The following is a 15,317-nucleotide window of genomic DNA, read 5'->3' as shown; positions in this document are numbered from 1 at the left end:
ATGTTTTTTTGTACAAGTAGCTAAGTTGATGTGTCGAATCTGCTGCTCTCCGTCATTCACTTGCATTTACTTAAAGAATGCTAGCTTTTGATTGGTTATTGTTAGTCAACTGATAAGGGCTCAGGAAGTGTTGTCGCTCAAGCTGACGAGTAAAGTTTAAATTAAGAATGAATCAGTCTCCATCCTGCCTTTTCATTTTATAAACAGTGTCCCATTAACCACCAATGAATCCTCATATTAGACTATAACTACGCTACGTTTTTTTTTTTTTAATTGTAAGTTTCTGAGTTTTTCTTCGAATTGTTTTCCCGTGGCTCTAATACGCCGTCGTAAGGTATAGAGTACATAATATTTTTTTTGTATTACCTGTGTCATAATCTGAAACATCCTGGAGAAGGAGATGCCTGGTGGGTAGTGCATTGTCAGGCTGGTGTTGTATGAGTCGTCACCATGATTGGTTATTGTAATGGACATGTTAAAATAATTTTCTTCAGCCACCAGTAATGTTGGATTCCTAAGGGTTACAGTATATATTCAATATTGTAAAGATGCTGTGCTGTGCTTGCATGGTATACTTACACGAATCTGAAGTCCACTTCAATTTCAGCAACACAGGTGTCATTCTTTTTACACTGCCTTTCAAAAGGAACCTACAAGATCGTTTTAAAGTATGAGTGTATCCTGAATTCAAACTATTCATGAATGTCACATGAATGTACCTCGACGACAGCTTGTGTTTTGCCATCCGCATTCAGGACGGCATCTGCATTCTGACTGTCCACCTGGGAGAAGTTTAGTTTGATGCTGATAGGTGACTTTGTGTCTATCACACATTTCTACAAGGGCAAAAAGAACAACTCAAAAGAAATGCTCATCTGGAAATTATCTTCAAAACATGTGTGTGTACGTTAACATGAATACATTCATACTAGCATGTAGATGGGGTACAGGAAGCACGTTTCTTTGTCCAGCATTTCATAGGTGAAAGTAAGAATCCTTGATTTTCTGTCACTTTGACTGAAGAAACCTCGGTGTGCTTGTCTCTTTGGATCCACATTAAGTATGTACGAAATGTTAAGTCCTAACTTCATTGCTCCTGTAAAGACAATTTGGAATCTGTTAAGCTTGCAATCTGTTAAGAGTGATATAAGAGTTTGGGATCTTAGTATAAGATTGCAATCTTTTAGAACCCATGCAACATGTCTCATGATGTGGCTACTCAGTGCATGACCATACAGAACTCAGTTGAGTGCAGACCTCCACCAAGGCAAACAACAACAACAAAAATGGTGGCGTGCCATAATCATGTTTTCTTACCCAACTTTTGCAGTTGGGTAAGCAAACATTGTTGCGTTAGCAGGCTACTTTCTGATTCATGGAAGATGACAAGCAGACAGATAGTGCCATCATTATCTGGGAAACGCTTCTGTTGATGCTGCATTAATATGAATTCCTAATGAAGTCCTGCACCTATAGTGAACTTTCACCCAAATTGATTCTTCCTCGACTCATACACCATCCCTCTGAAAGATTTGGTGGAAAGTAGTTGGACATGATATATTTTTTTGTATAATCCTGATACGTTATCTACCCTTCTACTTGCTGTTTACAATGTCAAAATTACTGCTGTAAAAAAACAAGGAAAAAAAAGGGTACACTAATTCACACAACAAAGCCAATGCTGGATTTGTGCAATTTTGAGTTGAATTGGTCATTATTCTTACCTGCTTTACTCTTGGTTGTTTCAACCATTTCAAAGCAGACTGTTAAGTTAGCCATGGGTAAAATGGCGTCTGTGGAGGCAGAGCAATCAATTTGGTCAGTGCTGATCTTCTTTGGTTGAAAAGATAGGTGAGCTATAGCATTAACAATGGGCCTGGACCTGGAAAACATTGAAAAAATAGTTTTTAGATAAGGTGTATGATATTTACATAAAAAGGGCATAGGCAGTGTCTCTGTTGCATGTATTTCAAACGGGGCATACGCAAAGTAATTTTGACCAATCAATTAATCAAAAGTGGCCTTTCAGCATTAGCCTAGCAGCAAGAGTGTTTTGTTGACACTACGAGAGATTGGTTTGCACCATGTTGTTGGTTCATACGTGTAATAAAGTCAATTTAAATTAAATTTTGGCCTGTAGAGAACTCTAAGCTTTCTGCTGATATCTGTCATGATGAGGGTTTTCTTGTTTGGCATGCTTGTGTGGCAGCAGCCAGTTCATGTAGTTAATTTTCAGACTTCTGTTATGGAGATATCACTGCACCCAGTCTTAAGATAACCCCCCTACATCACCACCAATCCAAAGTAGTAGGAAACTCACAAATTCATACTGGGACGTGATCTTTATTATTTACTTATTTTTCTGATGATTGAATCACAAATCTGAAAATCGATCATTTTCGCCACTTAGTGCTTTTTGGGCTTGAAAGATTACCTTTATTTTGTAATCTTTTGCGTGTTCAAATAAATCCAAGATGAGATTCTTGTGAAGAGGGTCTTTGCAAGGTTGATTTATTACAGAGATCTCTGGTCACACAATTGCATATCACCCAAGCAGTGTCATCCAATATGTGTGTGTGCTCTTTTGCCCACACAACCTTTTTATTCAAAACAACAGGAAACGCCTCTGTCCTCCCGTGAGGTACAAAATCTGATTACATTATCCCAGTATAGTAGATCGTCCTTGAACTTTTGAAAACCGGATTTCTGACGAACAGGAACTAGACTTCTTAGATAAACAGACGAAACATATTAACTTTCTCTTGTCTGGGAAAACAGTAGAAAAGATAACAAGAATGTCAAAAGCATTACTCATCAGGTTATATTAGGTTAACATAATTACACCTACATCAACACATCTATAATGAAACGCAAAACAGGTAAAATGTAAAATAAAACAGTAAAAATGTTAACAATGTCAACAGGCTGTAGCTCAAAAAACAGTGTGACTTGCGATCAATTTCATGCTGTCACATACAGTGTGTGTATGCATGTCTGCACTGCAGTATACTGTATGTATGTTACAAACAGTACATTAATGTATATAGAGTAATTTCTGGACTATAAGGTGTACCTGACTATAAATTTGGGGAATACTCGAGTTTGTTACACATATAAGCCGCACCTGACTCTAAGCCGCAGGTGTTCTAATGTTACTGCGTCTGTATTTAAGGGTTTCCGCTACTTTCTTTTCCATAATGAGGGTGCAAATTGTCTCTCCTACTGTATTTGAGCTCACTTGGTTTGTTTTGCTCTGCCTGACGCTCTTGTGCTTCCTTTATAGTGCGTCCCCTTGTGATCTGATGGATAAGTTGCACCTTTGTATTAGCCGCAGGGTCGAATGCAAGTGAAAAAAGTAGCGGCTTATAGCCCAGAAATAACTGTAGTATTAGTATAATAATGACAAGTTCAGATGATGATTGACAAAGAAATATGCATTTAAAAAAGATAGTACATAGAGTAATAATCATACCTTAAGACAACAGCTGCGCCATAGGATCCAACCACAATGTCGGGTAGGCCATCATCTCCGAGGTCTATGTTTCCATTTATGGCCTGTCCAAAGAATCTTATCCCATGTTTTATTTCCCGTCCCATGATTCTCTGGATTGGCAGATACATTACTGGTGTGTATATGTGCTGTACAGTCATTGGCCACAACATTAGGAACATAGTGATTAAAATTTGCACAATCCAACAATAATATACTGCTTGATCTGACTAATGGCGTGTCCATTCATTGTATTTCAACGATGGCTTACAATAGCAGCCCTTAATAGTAAGGGCTGGCAGCGTGACACTGCATACGAATAGGCCAGGAAGTGGCTTGGGTTTTTTGACCTGTATTAAGCAGTCACAGAGTCCACTCAATTTCCATTGTTATGCCACATGTCTCACCTGACTATAAACACTGCGTATCCCTTGGTGTCTGTCACCCAAGTAGATGTAGACTGCCCCTGCGTTTGCATCCTCAAGGGGGGCCCCAACTGCAACATCTCGCAGCCCGTCTTCATTCAGATCTGCTAGACTAGCTATGCTGGTACCAAATCTCCCCATCGACAGTTCCCTTACCTTTATTTCACTTTTTAGCAGCATCTGCAAAAAATATACACTTAAGCATGGATTCCTTATTTCCTAGTAACCCAGATTTAGTTCTTATCTTGGCCCACCTCATCAGTCAGCTTGTAGACGTAGATCTGCCCCTCAGACTTCTCCTGAGGGTGGTAAACCATCGGTGCTCCCACCAGGAGAAAATCACTGTTACCATCTGAGTCCACGTCTACGGTACAAAGGTCTGCTCCAAAATAGGAGCCAATCTGAACATTTTGGGAGACAAACATTTGGTCTATACAGTTAAATAATTTACAAGTAATAAAAAGCTGCTGGTGTTTTAATGGGGAAGATTTCTCTGATTTCCTCTCGGCCCAATTCTTAAACTTATACGTACAGTGTTCCCTCACTTTTTGCGGGTGATACGTTCCAAGCAACATTTTTCTACTTTTAATATCTGTTTCCAAATGTAATATATCCAATCACCAAAAGAGACATGGACCATGAATCCAACAAGATTGTAATTTTGTTACAATACAAATTCAGTTAAGGTAATCTGTTTTAAAACAAACGTTCCGTCATCCTCGTCGGGTGAGAGCATGCATGCAGAACTGTAACTGCCTACATTAGGCTCTGTGTTTTTTTTATTTTTTTTTATTGATTTATTGCATAATACACGACCACATACAGTACAGGCCAAAAGTTTGGACACATTTTCTTATTCAATGCATTTGTTTTATTCTCATAACTGGTTACTTTGTAGATTCTCACTAAAGGCATCAAAACTATGTATAAACTGATGTGGAGTTGTGTACTGAACAACAACAAAAGTGAAATAACTGAAGACATGTTTTATATTATAGATTCTTCAAAATAGCCATCCTTTGCTCTGGTTACTTTTTTGCATACTCTGGGCATTCTCACATCTGGGAACTCCTTTAAGACTGTTGGAAAACCCTTTCAGGTGACTACCTTTTGAAGCTCATCGAGAGAATGTCAAAAATGTGCAAAAAAGTAATCAGCGAAAAGGGTGGCTATTTATTTATGTAAATATTTTATTATTTTCACCTTTTTTTGTTAATTACATAACTCCAAATGTTTTTGATAGTTGTCATAGTTGTCATCATAGTTTTGATGCCTACAGTGAGAATCTACAAGGTACATAGTCATAAAAATAAAGCATAGTATTGAATGAGAAGGAGTATCCAAACTTTTGGTCTGTACTGCATATTGTATGAACTTTACCAACCTGCTCTCCATTTATTCTTTGGGCTACATTCCAGCTGTTCCCTTTGCGCGTGAAGAATACAATTTGTCCTACATGCTCAAATCTTGGTGCACCCGTGAAATATAAAGGAACCCCGTTCATTTCTCCCACAGAAACAGCGTATCCTGCAAGAACATATACATTTTACAAGTTATACATCATGGAATGTGAATGCAATAAATTCTACTGTATGTCTTGATAGTCTGTCAGGCTTAAATTCTTATTTACTAAGTAAATAAATACTTCTACTTCTTAAATCTAATTATCATGTTCAGGTTTATAGGGAATTGGCGAGGTGATGGATTCATTACCATTCAGTCACAGGGCTTACACAAAAAAAAGTGTACATGTACATGCAAATTTTGTAAGGTCCAAATTGTGATTCAAATTGTGAGCCAAAAATGTTTGCTTGAAGCACGATACAAACCACATGCAGCCGTCTGTTGCCAGTAGGCCTATGAAGTTGATGAAATTCAATGGCCGCCCTAAGCATCTGTTTATTCTAGTTTTATGAAGGCTTGTTTCAAGCAAAATATTCAGAGAATCCAGTTAAACCTAAAAAGTCAAACGCAAGGATTCAAGAGTTGCAGGGAGTTGCACAAAAACTCTTTGAATAATGTTGACAAACCGTACAAGACTTGTTTTGTTTGTTTCACAAAGTAGGCCCAACAAACAGTTTTCAGTTCCAGGACAGCTGATTTAGTTATTTTGATTAACGCAGAGTAGTTTCAGCGGTAGTTAAGCATGTGCACCACCACTACGAAAAGACGCCATCATTGGAGCCCCGATTCAATGAGTCACCATGGCAACGAGGAAGCAGCTCTCAGACTGGAAATCTTAATGCGATCGTATGGCGAATTTCAACATGTCTTTAGGAAAAAGTGCAACACCGCAGCAGCTGCAAAAGAGAGGGAGGCGGCGTGGGAGAACGTTGCTGCTCGGGTCAATGCGTAAATTAACATGTAATACTTTGCAACCACAATAACATTACAGGGGAAAACGGCTTGAACTGTAGGTCATTAATTGATTTCATTTAGGTTCAATCCTGTGGTGGAGAAGCGCACTTGGCATCACATACAAAATAAATAAATAATATAAATACAAATATAAAAACATTGGTCAAACGGGTAAGACCGCATAATCTCACGGGTTTACCTCATTTTGATCATGTTTTACATTGTAAAGTGAATATTAAGTGGCTGTTCAACTGTGCAGTTGTTTTATCCCCAACATAATGCTGTTTACACACACATCTTTTCATTTAATATCATGTTCTGTTAAATAAATAAGGCTATTTAAACAAACACAGACTTTTTCTTAGCCAACAGAAAGTAGGCAGATGTCCGTAAAACGGGTGGTGGCCCAACACCGCCACCCACGGAGGCAGAGGAGCTGGCCCTAAACCAGAATATAGGAAGGGCAGTGGCAGAGGGAATCCCTGGAAGGAGCTCATCCTCTGAGCCCCCCCACCTCCCAAGACACGAGTGCCTTTATCAAATGTAATATGCCTAGACCTATCTTTCTGTTTTAAGCCTATTAGTAATGCTGCACGGTCAGCAACGGGATCATTGTCCAGAGGACAATTGGGAAAAAAGTGGACTTTTAATATAGGCCTATTGACTGTTTACATTTTTTTTTTTATAACAGACGGCAGAAACTCGGCACCTGGCTTAATGAATGAGGAAATCAAATGTCATGTCTGGCTGAAGGTAGAGAGAGGTAGAGGTAGAGACCGAGAAAAATCCAGGTTCATTGAGATAAACCTAGTACCGACAAGGTTAGATTCATAGAGTCCGTTATTATGGTAAGTGACCAAGAGTTTACCCCTCTTTATGAAACAGGCTAGAGTTACCCCTCTTTCTCTGGTTTGAGTTACCTCACTTCCTGAAATGGAAAACGCAGCTCAGGTTTTCATTTAAACCTGCTTTGTGAAAAGTGCCATCACCATAGAACCGGAATTTGAACTTATCGCAATGTTTAAAAATGGCACATCTCTCGTGGCTGCTCAGCGCAGTACTGTAAAGCAACAATAGGGGGCAATTAAAGAAATCATGGAGGTTGATGGGTTTTGGATTGGATTGTGATTATTTTGAAGGTTCCACCCAAAAAGTATCTGAGGAAGTTACAAGCGCACAAAGATGCTGTTATGTCTTATTTGTATAGTGGTAAAGGAGACGATACCCATGTAAGAGTCCATTTGCATTTGTGAATCTTCAATCTGTGTCTCAGTTTGATCTTGATGCTCGTACAGAGTACCACGCCAGCTGTTTGATCCCACTGAACCCAGAAGCAAGGTGTCCTGTCATGGTAAAGCAGATTATGGTTGAATGGTAACAGAAACAGAATGTCAAGAAAAAAATGTCAAGAGTGACATTAATAGTGTCACAATGTCAGTGATAATTCGATCTACTTCCAAATAAATTATGTTGAACAGAGTACCTTGTAGAATGTGGCACTGAATCCCCTCTGCGACATTTCATTGGTCATGTCTTCAGCCCGAGCCAATTTGTTGTCTCCTTCTATGTTAAAGATGTGTTTTTGAAAGTTTTCCAGTAATCCCGTCAGTCCTTCATAATTCTCAATTTTAAAGGCATAGTTGTCTTTGGGATCTGAGGCAATAGTCTTCACTTGATCCAGACTTTCTATTTTGACCTGAAACCACAAGAAGAAGATTTTGTATTGAACGTGACTCAAAGCAACTTGCCCACTTTGAGTTCCAATTTAGTATGGATTAGTTTGGCTGAGCAATAAATGATGTCACTGTTTTAAAAAATAAACGGAAATTTCTCTCACCCCAATGACAAACCGAATGATGCGTTTTTCAGTGTAGGTTTTGACAATGTAATTTGCGTCTTCATCACTGTCACTCGGAGCTCCATCTGTGATCAGGACCAGAACTTTCATTGCATCGGATGATGCACCTGCATGTTTGTTCTCAAAGAGGTTTGTCCTGTTAGAGAAAAAGTATTAATTGTATTTATTTTCAAAATTGCTAAAATAATATTATTTGTGAAGTGCGTTAAAAATTCATGGAAATTAAATGGTAATTGCAGGTAGGCCTACTATAATGTTCTTTTTTCCTTTTCGGCCTAATCCTGTTCCGAGGTCACCACAACCAATCAACCTCTCCTAGCTCTCCCTGTCCTCTGTGTCTTCTGTTCAAACTCCAACTAGCTACAAGTCTATTATTATTAATTTTGTATTATTATTATTTTTTATCTACCACTGTGCGCCCTGCAGCGGCATTTTCTCATACACCCTCTGCAGGGTCCTTGCGGGTGCATGAGAGTTCGCGCAACCAGTCTACATGTGTTTTGTGGATGTGGAGAAGGCGTTCAACCATGACCCTCGGAGAGTCCTGTGGGTGGTGCTTCGGGAGTACGGGGTACCGAGCCCCCAGATACGGGCTGTTCGGTGCCTGTCTGACTGGTGTCAGAGTTTGGTCCGCATTGCCGGCAGTAAATCGTATTTGTTCCAAGTGAGAGTTGGACTCTGCCAAGGCTGCCCTTTGTCACCGATTTTGTTCATAATTTTTATGGACAGAATATTTAGGCGCAGCCGAAGCGTTGAGGGGGTCCGATTTGGTGGCCACATTGCATCTCTGCTTTTTGCAGATAATGTGGTGCTGTTGGCTTCTTCAAACCGCGATCTCCAACTCTCACTGGAGTGGTTCGCAGCCGAGTGGGAAGCGGTTGGGATGAGGATCAGCACCTCCAAATCCGAGACCATGGTCCTCAGTCGGATAAGGGTGGCGTGCCCTCTCTGGGTCGGGGGATGAGTCTATCTTGGGGTCTTGTTCACGAGTAAGGGCAGGATGATGTGGGAGAGTGACAGGCGGATCAGTGCAGCGTCTGCAGTGATGCGGACTCTGTATCGGTCCGTAGTGGTGAAAAAGGAGCTGAGCCAAAAGGCAACGCTCTCGATCCCGGTCGATCTACGTTCCTACCCTCACCTATGGTTACGAGCTGTGGGTCGTGACCGAAAGAACAAGATCTCGGATACAAGCGGCCAAAATGAGTTTCCTCCGCAAGGTGTCCGGACTCTCCCTTAGAGATAGGGTGAGAAGCTCAGTCATCTGGGAGGGACTCTGAGTTGAGCCACTACTCCTCCACGTGGAGAGGAGCCAGTTGAGGTGGCTAGTGCATCCGGTTCAGATGCCTCCTGGACGCCTCCCTGGAGAGGTGTTCCGGGCATGTCCCATCGGCAGGAGGCCCCGGGGACGACCCAGGACATGCTGGAGAGACTAAGTCTCTCGACTGGCCTGGGAAGGCCTTGGGATCGCACCGGAGGAGCTGGTTGAAGTGGCTGGGTAGAGGGAAGTTTGGGCTTCCCTCCTAAAGCTGCTGCCCCCGTGACCCGTCCCCAGATAGGTGGTAGTAAATAGATGTATGAAAGGATTGGGTATCTTCGCTGATAGTGGGCTCATTTCCACTTTAATCGTCAAGGGAGGGATAACCATGCAAAAAAGAAGACAAAAAATATCTGACATAGGATCAGTCCTTTCATATAGTATTATTCTACTAGGTGAAATAAACTTAGTTAAATTAGTTTTGATTGGTTTAATTGGAAATTGTAATGCATGTCTTTGTATAACTTACAACACAAATTGAAGGGCTTGGTGGGTGTTGGTGAGGTCCTCCATATGACCCTCTTCTCTAAGTTTTTGGCGTGCACTGCCCCTTTGATAGTCAATAAAATCAAAGACTGTTCTGGGAAATGCGGAAAACTGAACTGCTGCAAACTGAAAACACACACAGTGAGTGTTTGTTAAACATACAGCGGAACCTAAAGTCAAACAATTTCTGAGTGCAACCAAAATGTTGAACCCTAACCTTGGACAAACATGCCTCTAAAGTCAAAAAGAAGTTTGTGCTCAAACCACCATCATGTTGTCCTAAGACCTGAGAACTGTGAGCATCTAAAGCAGAGGTCCTCAATTTGCAAACCCAGTTGTCTTTCTTATAAAGAGCAGTCAAGTTTTAGCTGGGGGTTGAGGACCCAAGCGCAGGGAAGCAGGGCGAGGAGGTGCTCAAAAGTTATTCAATTTAACAAAAACAAAAAAGGCAAACAAAGTAGAAAATAACAATAACAACAATAACAACAAATCAACAAAGTCCAAGAACATGAGTCAAAGTAACAAACAACAAAGTGACTTGTCCCACGTAACATGACAGAGCCGTTCAATTTGTTCATCTAGAGCAGCTTTGTGAATGCTGCCAGGAGATGAGTGTGAGAAAGCCAAGAGGTGATGGGGGTCCAAGGAAGCAAGTTCAAATACAGTGTTCCCTTATTTTCCGCTGGGGTTAGGTTCCAAAAAATACCCGCAATAAATGAAATCCGCCAAGTATTAAGCTTTATGTTTTACATTTATTATAAATGTTTTGAGGCTCTAAAACCCCTCATCACACAGTTTCTACACATTTCTCATCTAGGCATTTACATTTTGTCACATTTCTCTCGTTTAAACATTTTCAATGTTCAAACCTTCATAAATTTTATAAAATAGGTACATTACTGTAAAAAAAATGCATGCAAAATTGCACCCCCAAAAAAAAGATAGCGCGAGTCCGCGAAAAGTGAACTGCGTCATAACGAGGGAACACTATCTATTGATATGCCGTTTCTCACAATCACAAGTACAACCAACACATTTTTGTAATTATTTTAGGATTTTTTTGCATGTCACAACACTGAAGAAATGACATTTTGCTTAAAGCTACTCAACTCAGAAAATTCAATTTCCAGGGCCGTATACAGTATAGAGAGAGTCTGACCAACTGAAAACACGGAGGTCATGTTGTTACCCTCGGCTAGAGGAGAGGGCGTGTGCTCAAGTGTAGCGCATGAGCATGCCTGTCGTTTTGCACACAAAAAAACTTGATTTCACAAACTAGGTGTACAGTTTCTTTTATACTTTCCCCTTGTTTTATTTTTTCAACCTTTGATGTATTTGACAAGCCAATAATATAAGGAATACACTGCATGCATGATACAGGCTATTACTACAGTATATGGTATAGACTGTGTACATGGATTTTGATTTTCAACATTGTGAATGGAATTGTATCAGTGTGTTCATACATAACACATAATATGTTCAAATAAGAGATCTGATTACATATAATTGCTTTATCTCCTGTCTTTGGCTCCTGATATAACAAGCAAGATACTTGATAATAAAGCCATTTTTTCATGGTACCAATGAATGTATTATAACAGGTTCCTCTGTAATTTGTTTGTGTTAATTCATATACGGTCCTAAATTTAAACTTAAACACGATTTCAATGTAACTGACAACGAAGTGTCATATTTTGTTTTTAATTTTTATCAATGGCTTTCAATTGTGCATGTACAATATTTAGAACTTTTATTTTCAACACAAAATCCACAATAACTCCATCCATCCATCCATCCATCCATCCATTTTCTTAACCGTTTTTCCTCACAAGGGTCGCGGGGGGCTCTGGAGCCTATCCCAGCTGGCTTCGAGCAGTAGGCGGGGTATACCCTAAACTGGTTGCCAGCCAATCGCAGAAGCACGGGGAGAACATGCAAACTCTACCCAGGAAGGCCAAATCCCGGACTCGATCTCACGTCCTCTGCACTGGGAGGTGGGCGTGCTAACCAGTCACCCACCAGGCCGTCCTCAATAACTCATTTCCATCATATGGGTCCAGTTTTATCAAAAGTTTAAATCTATAATAATGTAACGTTTTGCAAGAACACCACCAGCAAATGTAGATTGCCGATAAGAGCCGACGCCGGAAAACAACAACTCATGAGGCTAGCAGAAAAAGCCCAACAACACACGCAACCAAACCGCACGTCTCGTCCCTTCCCTCCCGCGAGACCCGTGTTGCGCTAAATAACAGTCAGACATAATAGTGCTAAACAGAAATGGCAACCCCAGAACACACACAACACACTTAGATTGTTACAATAATTTCATTTGAAGACCATTCACTTTGTACATTCTTATAATTAAAATCAATTTTATTTTTATTTTCAATGATAACTCTTGATAAAAGGTTGAAGGCTGCATTGTGCAGTCCCACCTACTTCAAATTGTTTTATTTTATTTTACTTTACACAACAATGAAGTGTTATTTGCTTTCCAGTCCTCTCGACGGACTTTCACTTCCCACAATTTCCTCCTCTGTGGGTCTCCAGTGAACTGATGCCTCATAATAGCGCTACCTGGTCATTGTGAGCAACACCATGCTGAGCAACAAGGCATGATTGGAACATAAAAGTGGAAACACCTATTGCAAAACACTACGAAATCCCAGCGGCAGGGTAACAACATGGCGTCCTTGTGTCATGTGATGAGCAGTTGACCAATCACAGCGTAGTTGCTCTCAAACCGAGTTGGCTAAAATCTCTCTATCTACGGCTCTGCAATTTTGAATCGCTACTGCCACCTGTTGACAAAAAATTAGACTTCACGTATATGATGTCACATCCGCAGACAGAGGACAGGGATTTCAAAACCAAATCTGGGCTCCAGGTGGCGGAGTGGTACTGTCACTTGCCTACAATGCAGGTTGGCGTGGGTTCGCTTCCTCGCCTGAGAGACCATGTTTGTATGTATGTATTTGTTTGTGTGAGTGAGTGCAAAAATAAATAAAAAATTCAAATCCAAATCCAACCTGTAAACTATTTGTCAGAGGCTTGCAGATGTAACCATTTTGAACCGCTATGGTGTTAATCTTCTAATTAGAAGATGTTTCAGTGATAAATGGTCAAATAAAAAGGCAAATGTAAAGACATTTTGGCCCAATTGTTACAGAGAGCAGCTTTAAAAAAATTGCCCCATATTCCTCTTTTTTTGTAGAAAACACATGTTCAATATTTGTCAGCGTTTTTTGTAGTTTGTTGCAATTTGGACATTCACACTTGTGGCTGTACTTACTTTTGCTGCCAGATGTTGAGACATTAATGGATGTGTGTTGAGTTGCACTATTTTGAGGAGACAGTAAATTTAAACTGTCATACACGCTGTTCACTGACTCCTTTAGATTGTAGCAAAATCTCAATTATAAAATGGAAGGGGTGTTTTCACTTTTGTGAAATACTTTTTTTATTATACAGTACAGTACTTTTCTTTATACTTGTATTACTGTTGTTAATGTTAATGTGTAAAAAATACAATAAAAATGTCTTAAAAAATTGACATACCGCAGAGAAGAGAGTGTAGTTAACAAGAATGCCAAATTTGAATGAATGATAATTTTGAAAAAGTGTGTAAATTCAGGTCTCAAAATGGTTAAGAATTGAGACGTTCTCTCAGCTTTCAGAGCCTATAGCAGAGGTGGGCAATCTCGGTCCTCGAGGGCCAGAGTCCTGCAGGTTTTGGAGGTTTATCACTCCCGACACAAGCTGATTCCAATCAACAGGATCGTTCTCAGGCTTATGCAGAGCTTGCTAATGAGCTGATCATATATCAGCTGTGTGGGAGAAGGGCAACATGGAAAACCTGCAGGACTTTGGCCCTCGATGCCCACCTCTGGCCTATAGGCATGTCCACTGAATGCGCTGAAAGCACGCCTTGCTCCAATGTCACCTGTCACTCAAACACCTTCAAAAACTTGGGCTGTGTCCGAATGTGCACACTATTCCCTATAATGGTGCACAATTAAATAGGTTCATGTCATCATAGTCACACAGCAGAATAATTATAAAATAAAAAAAACAAAAACAAAGCATTGAGAGCCGGGAAAACAAAATGGCGCAAGTGATCAAAGTGATACATTAACTATATACCACGAAAATGGTGACTTCATTTTAATTGAAAATGTGTTCAAGCAGGAAATAAAATACAGTTAAAAAAATATATTTACAATAAATAGTCAGAGAGCTTAATTACGCCGGTGCCACATGACAGGTACGATGGTCATGTGATTTGCGACGTGGAGAAAGTAGTGAGCTGGCTGCCACTGAACAGAATGAGGGAACTATGTATGTAGGCTACTAGTGGGGGACTATAGGGACTATATAGTGAATGAGGGGTTAGGGGTTACGGGTGGTCATTGAGACACAGCCTTGGTGGTAGCCGCTAGCTGGCTTGTGGGCTAAAATGCTTCAGAACGCAAGGGGCTGGCAGCAGTGTCTTCTAATATGTTAACACCTCGCTCCGAGTTATGCCAAGGCGTGTAATGTATTTTAAAAACACATCTCTGAATTTACAAGGTTTTGCCTAACTGTAGAATTAATCAAGTATTTATGGTGACAGTTTGAATCCAGAATAGATGAATCAATTTTATAATGGTTTCAATTTGTTTAACAGATTAACCCGAACCCTAACCTAAAAGTCACAAATCCGTCGACGTGCCACTGACCTTGATCGATGTGTTTTTGAGGCTGTTCATTATATCCAGTATGAAATCCTTGTTTTTTTCAAAGTCATCTTCGTTCATGCTCGCTGACCCATCAAAGAGGAAGACAAGATCTACAGTCTTCTTTCTGCATTCTACGAGGAGAATATAATAATTGCATTAGGACAAGCACCTTTTGGCCAAAACGACTTCAGCTTTGAATGAATATGTTTAGCGATTTAGCATTAAACATCTTTTACCTTGAAAAAGTGGCTTGAAAGAGGTGAGCTCCTGAAGATCCTCTGTCATCTTGTAGCACACACTGTTCAGGTAGGAGTTCTCATAACATTCGTGAGCGACATAAGGGCTGCAAACCTTCGTGAGAACATGGGTGACAAACGTTGTATCCAAAAATATCATCATCATCATCATCATCATCATCATCATCATCATCATCATCTCAATACATTTTGTGACCAGATCATATTTAGAGCAAGAGAAAACATTTGGTACACACGTGTCATCAGTGTAAAAAAACATGAAGCCAAACGTGATGTCTATGTGCTGGATTATTTGCATGAACCAAAAGGAGATACAGGATATTATGTAAACGTGTGCTTAGGCTGGAGTCAAATTCAATTCAATTAATTTCATTATTCAAAGAAAAAGATGAGTTCTGACAAAA

General features: G+C 40.1%; 1 protein-coding gene across 1 annotated transcript in view; it reads right to left on the bottom strand.

The window, feature by feature from the left end:
* LOC144055656 (integrin alpha-M) overlaps positions 1-15,317 on the bottom strand; it is a 31,254-nt gene that overhangs the window by 5,795 nt on the left and 10,142 nt on the right. Inside the window, exons 5-19 of the mRNA XM_077571829.1 lie at positions 14,893-15,007; positions 14,657-14,787; positions 9,916-10,058; positions 8,111-8,267; positions 7,757-7,969; positions 7,499-7,616; positions 5,300-5,442; positions 4,170-4,316; positions 3,898-4,095; positions 3,473-3,603; positions 1,725-1,882; positions 930-1,096; positions 720-836; positions 580-650; positions 367-514 (exon numbers count right to left, since the gene is read on the bottom strand). Coding sequence (XP_077427955.1) covers positions 367-514; positions 580-650; positions 720-836; positions 930-1,096; positions 1,725-1,882; positions 3,473-3,603; positions 3,898-4,095; positions 4,170-4,316; positions 5,300-5,442; positions 7,499-7,616; positions 7,757-7,969; positions 8,111-8,267; positions 9,916-10,058; positions 14,657-14,787; positions 14,893-15,007 — 2,157 coding nt within the window. The remainder of the gene's footprint in view (positions 1-366; positions 515-579; positions 651-719; positions 837-929; positions 1,097-1,724; positions 1,883-3,472; positions 3,604-3,897; positions 4,096-4,169; positions 4,317-5,299; positions 5,443-7,498; positions 7,617-7,756; positions 7,970-8,110; positions 8,268-9,915; positions 10,059-14,656; positions 14,788-14,892; positions 15,008-15,317) is intronic.

This window comes from Vanacampus margaritifer, chromosome 7 (genome assembly GCF_051991255.1).
Source record: "Vanacampus margaritifer isolate UIUO_Vmar chromosome 7, RoL_Vmar_1.0, whole genome shotgun sequence".
Taxonomy (NCBI): Eukaryota; Metazoa; Chordata; class Actinopteri; order Syngnathiformes; family Syngnathidae; genus Vanacampus; species Vanacampus margaritifer.
Note: the sequence above shows the minus strand (reverse complement) of the source record. Positions and strands in the feature narration are given on the sequence as shown.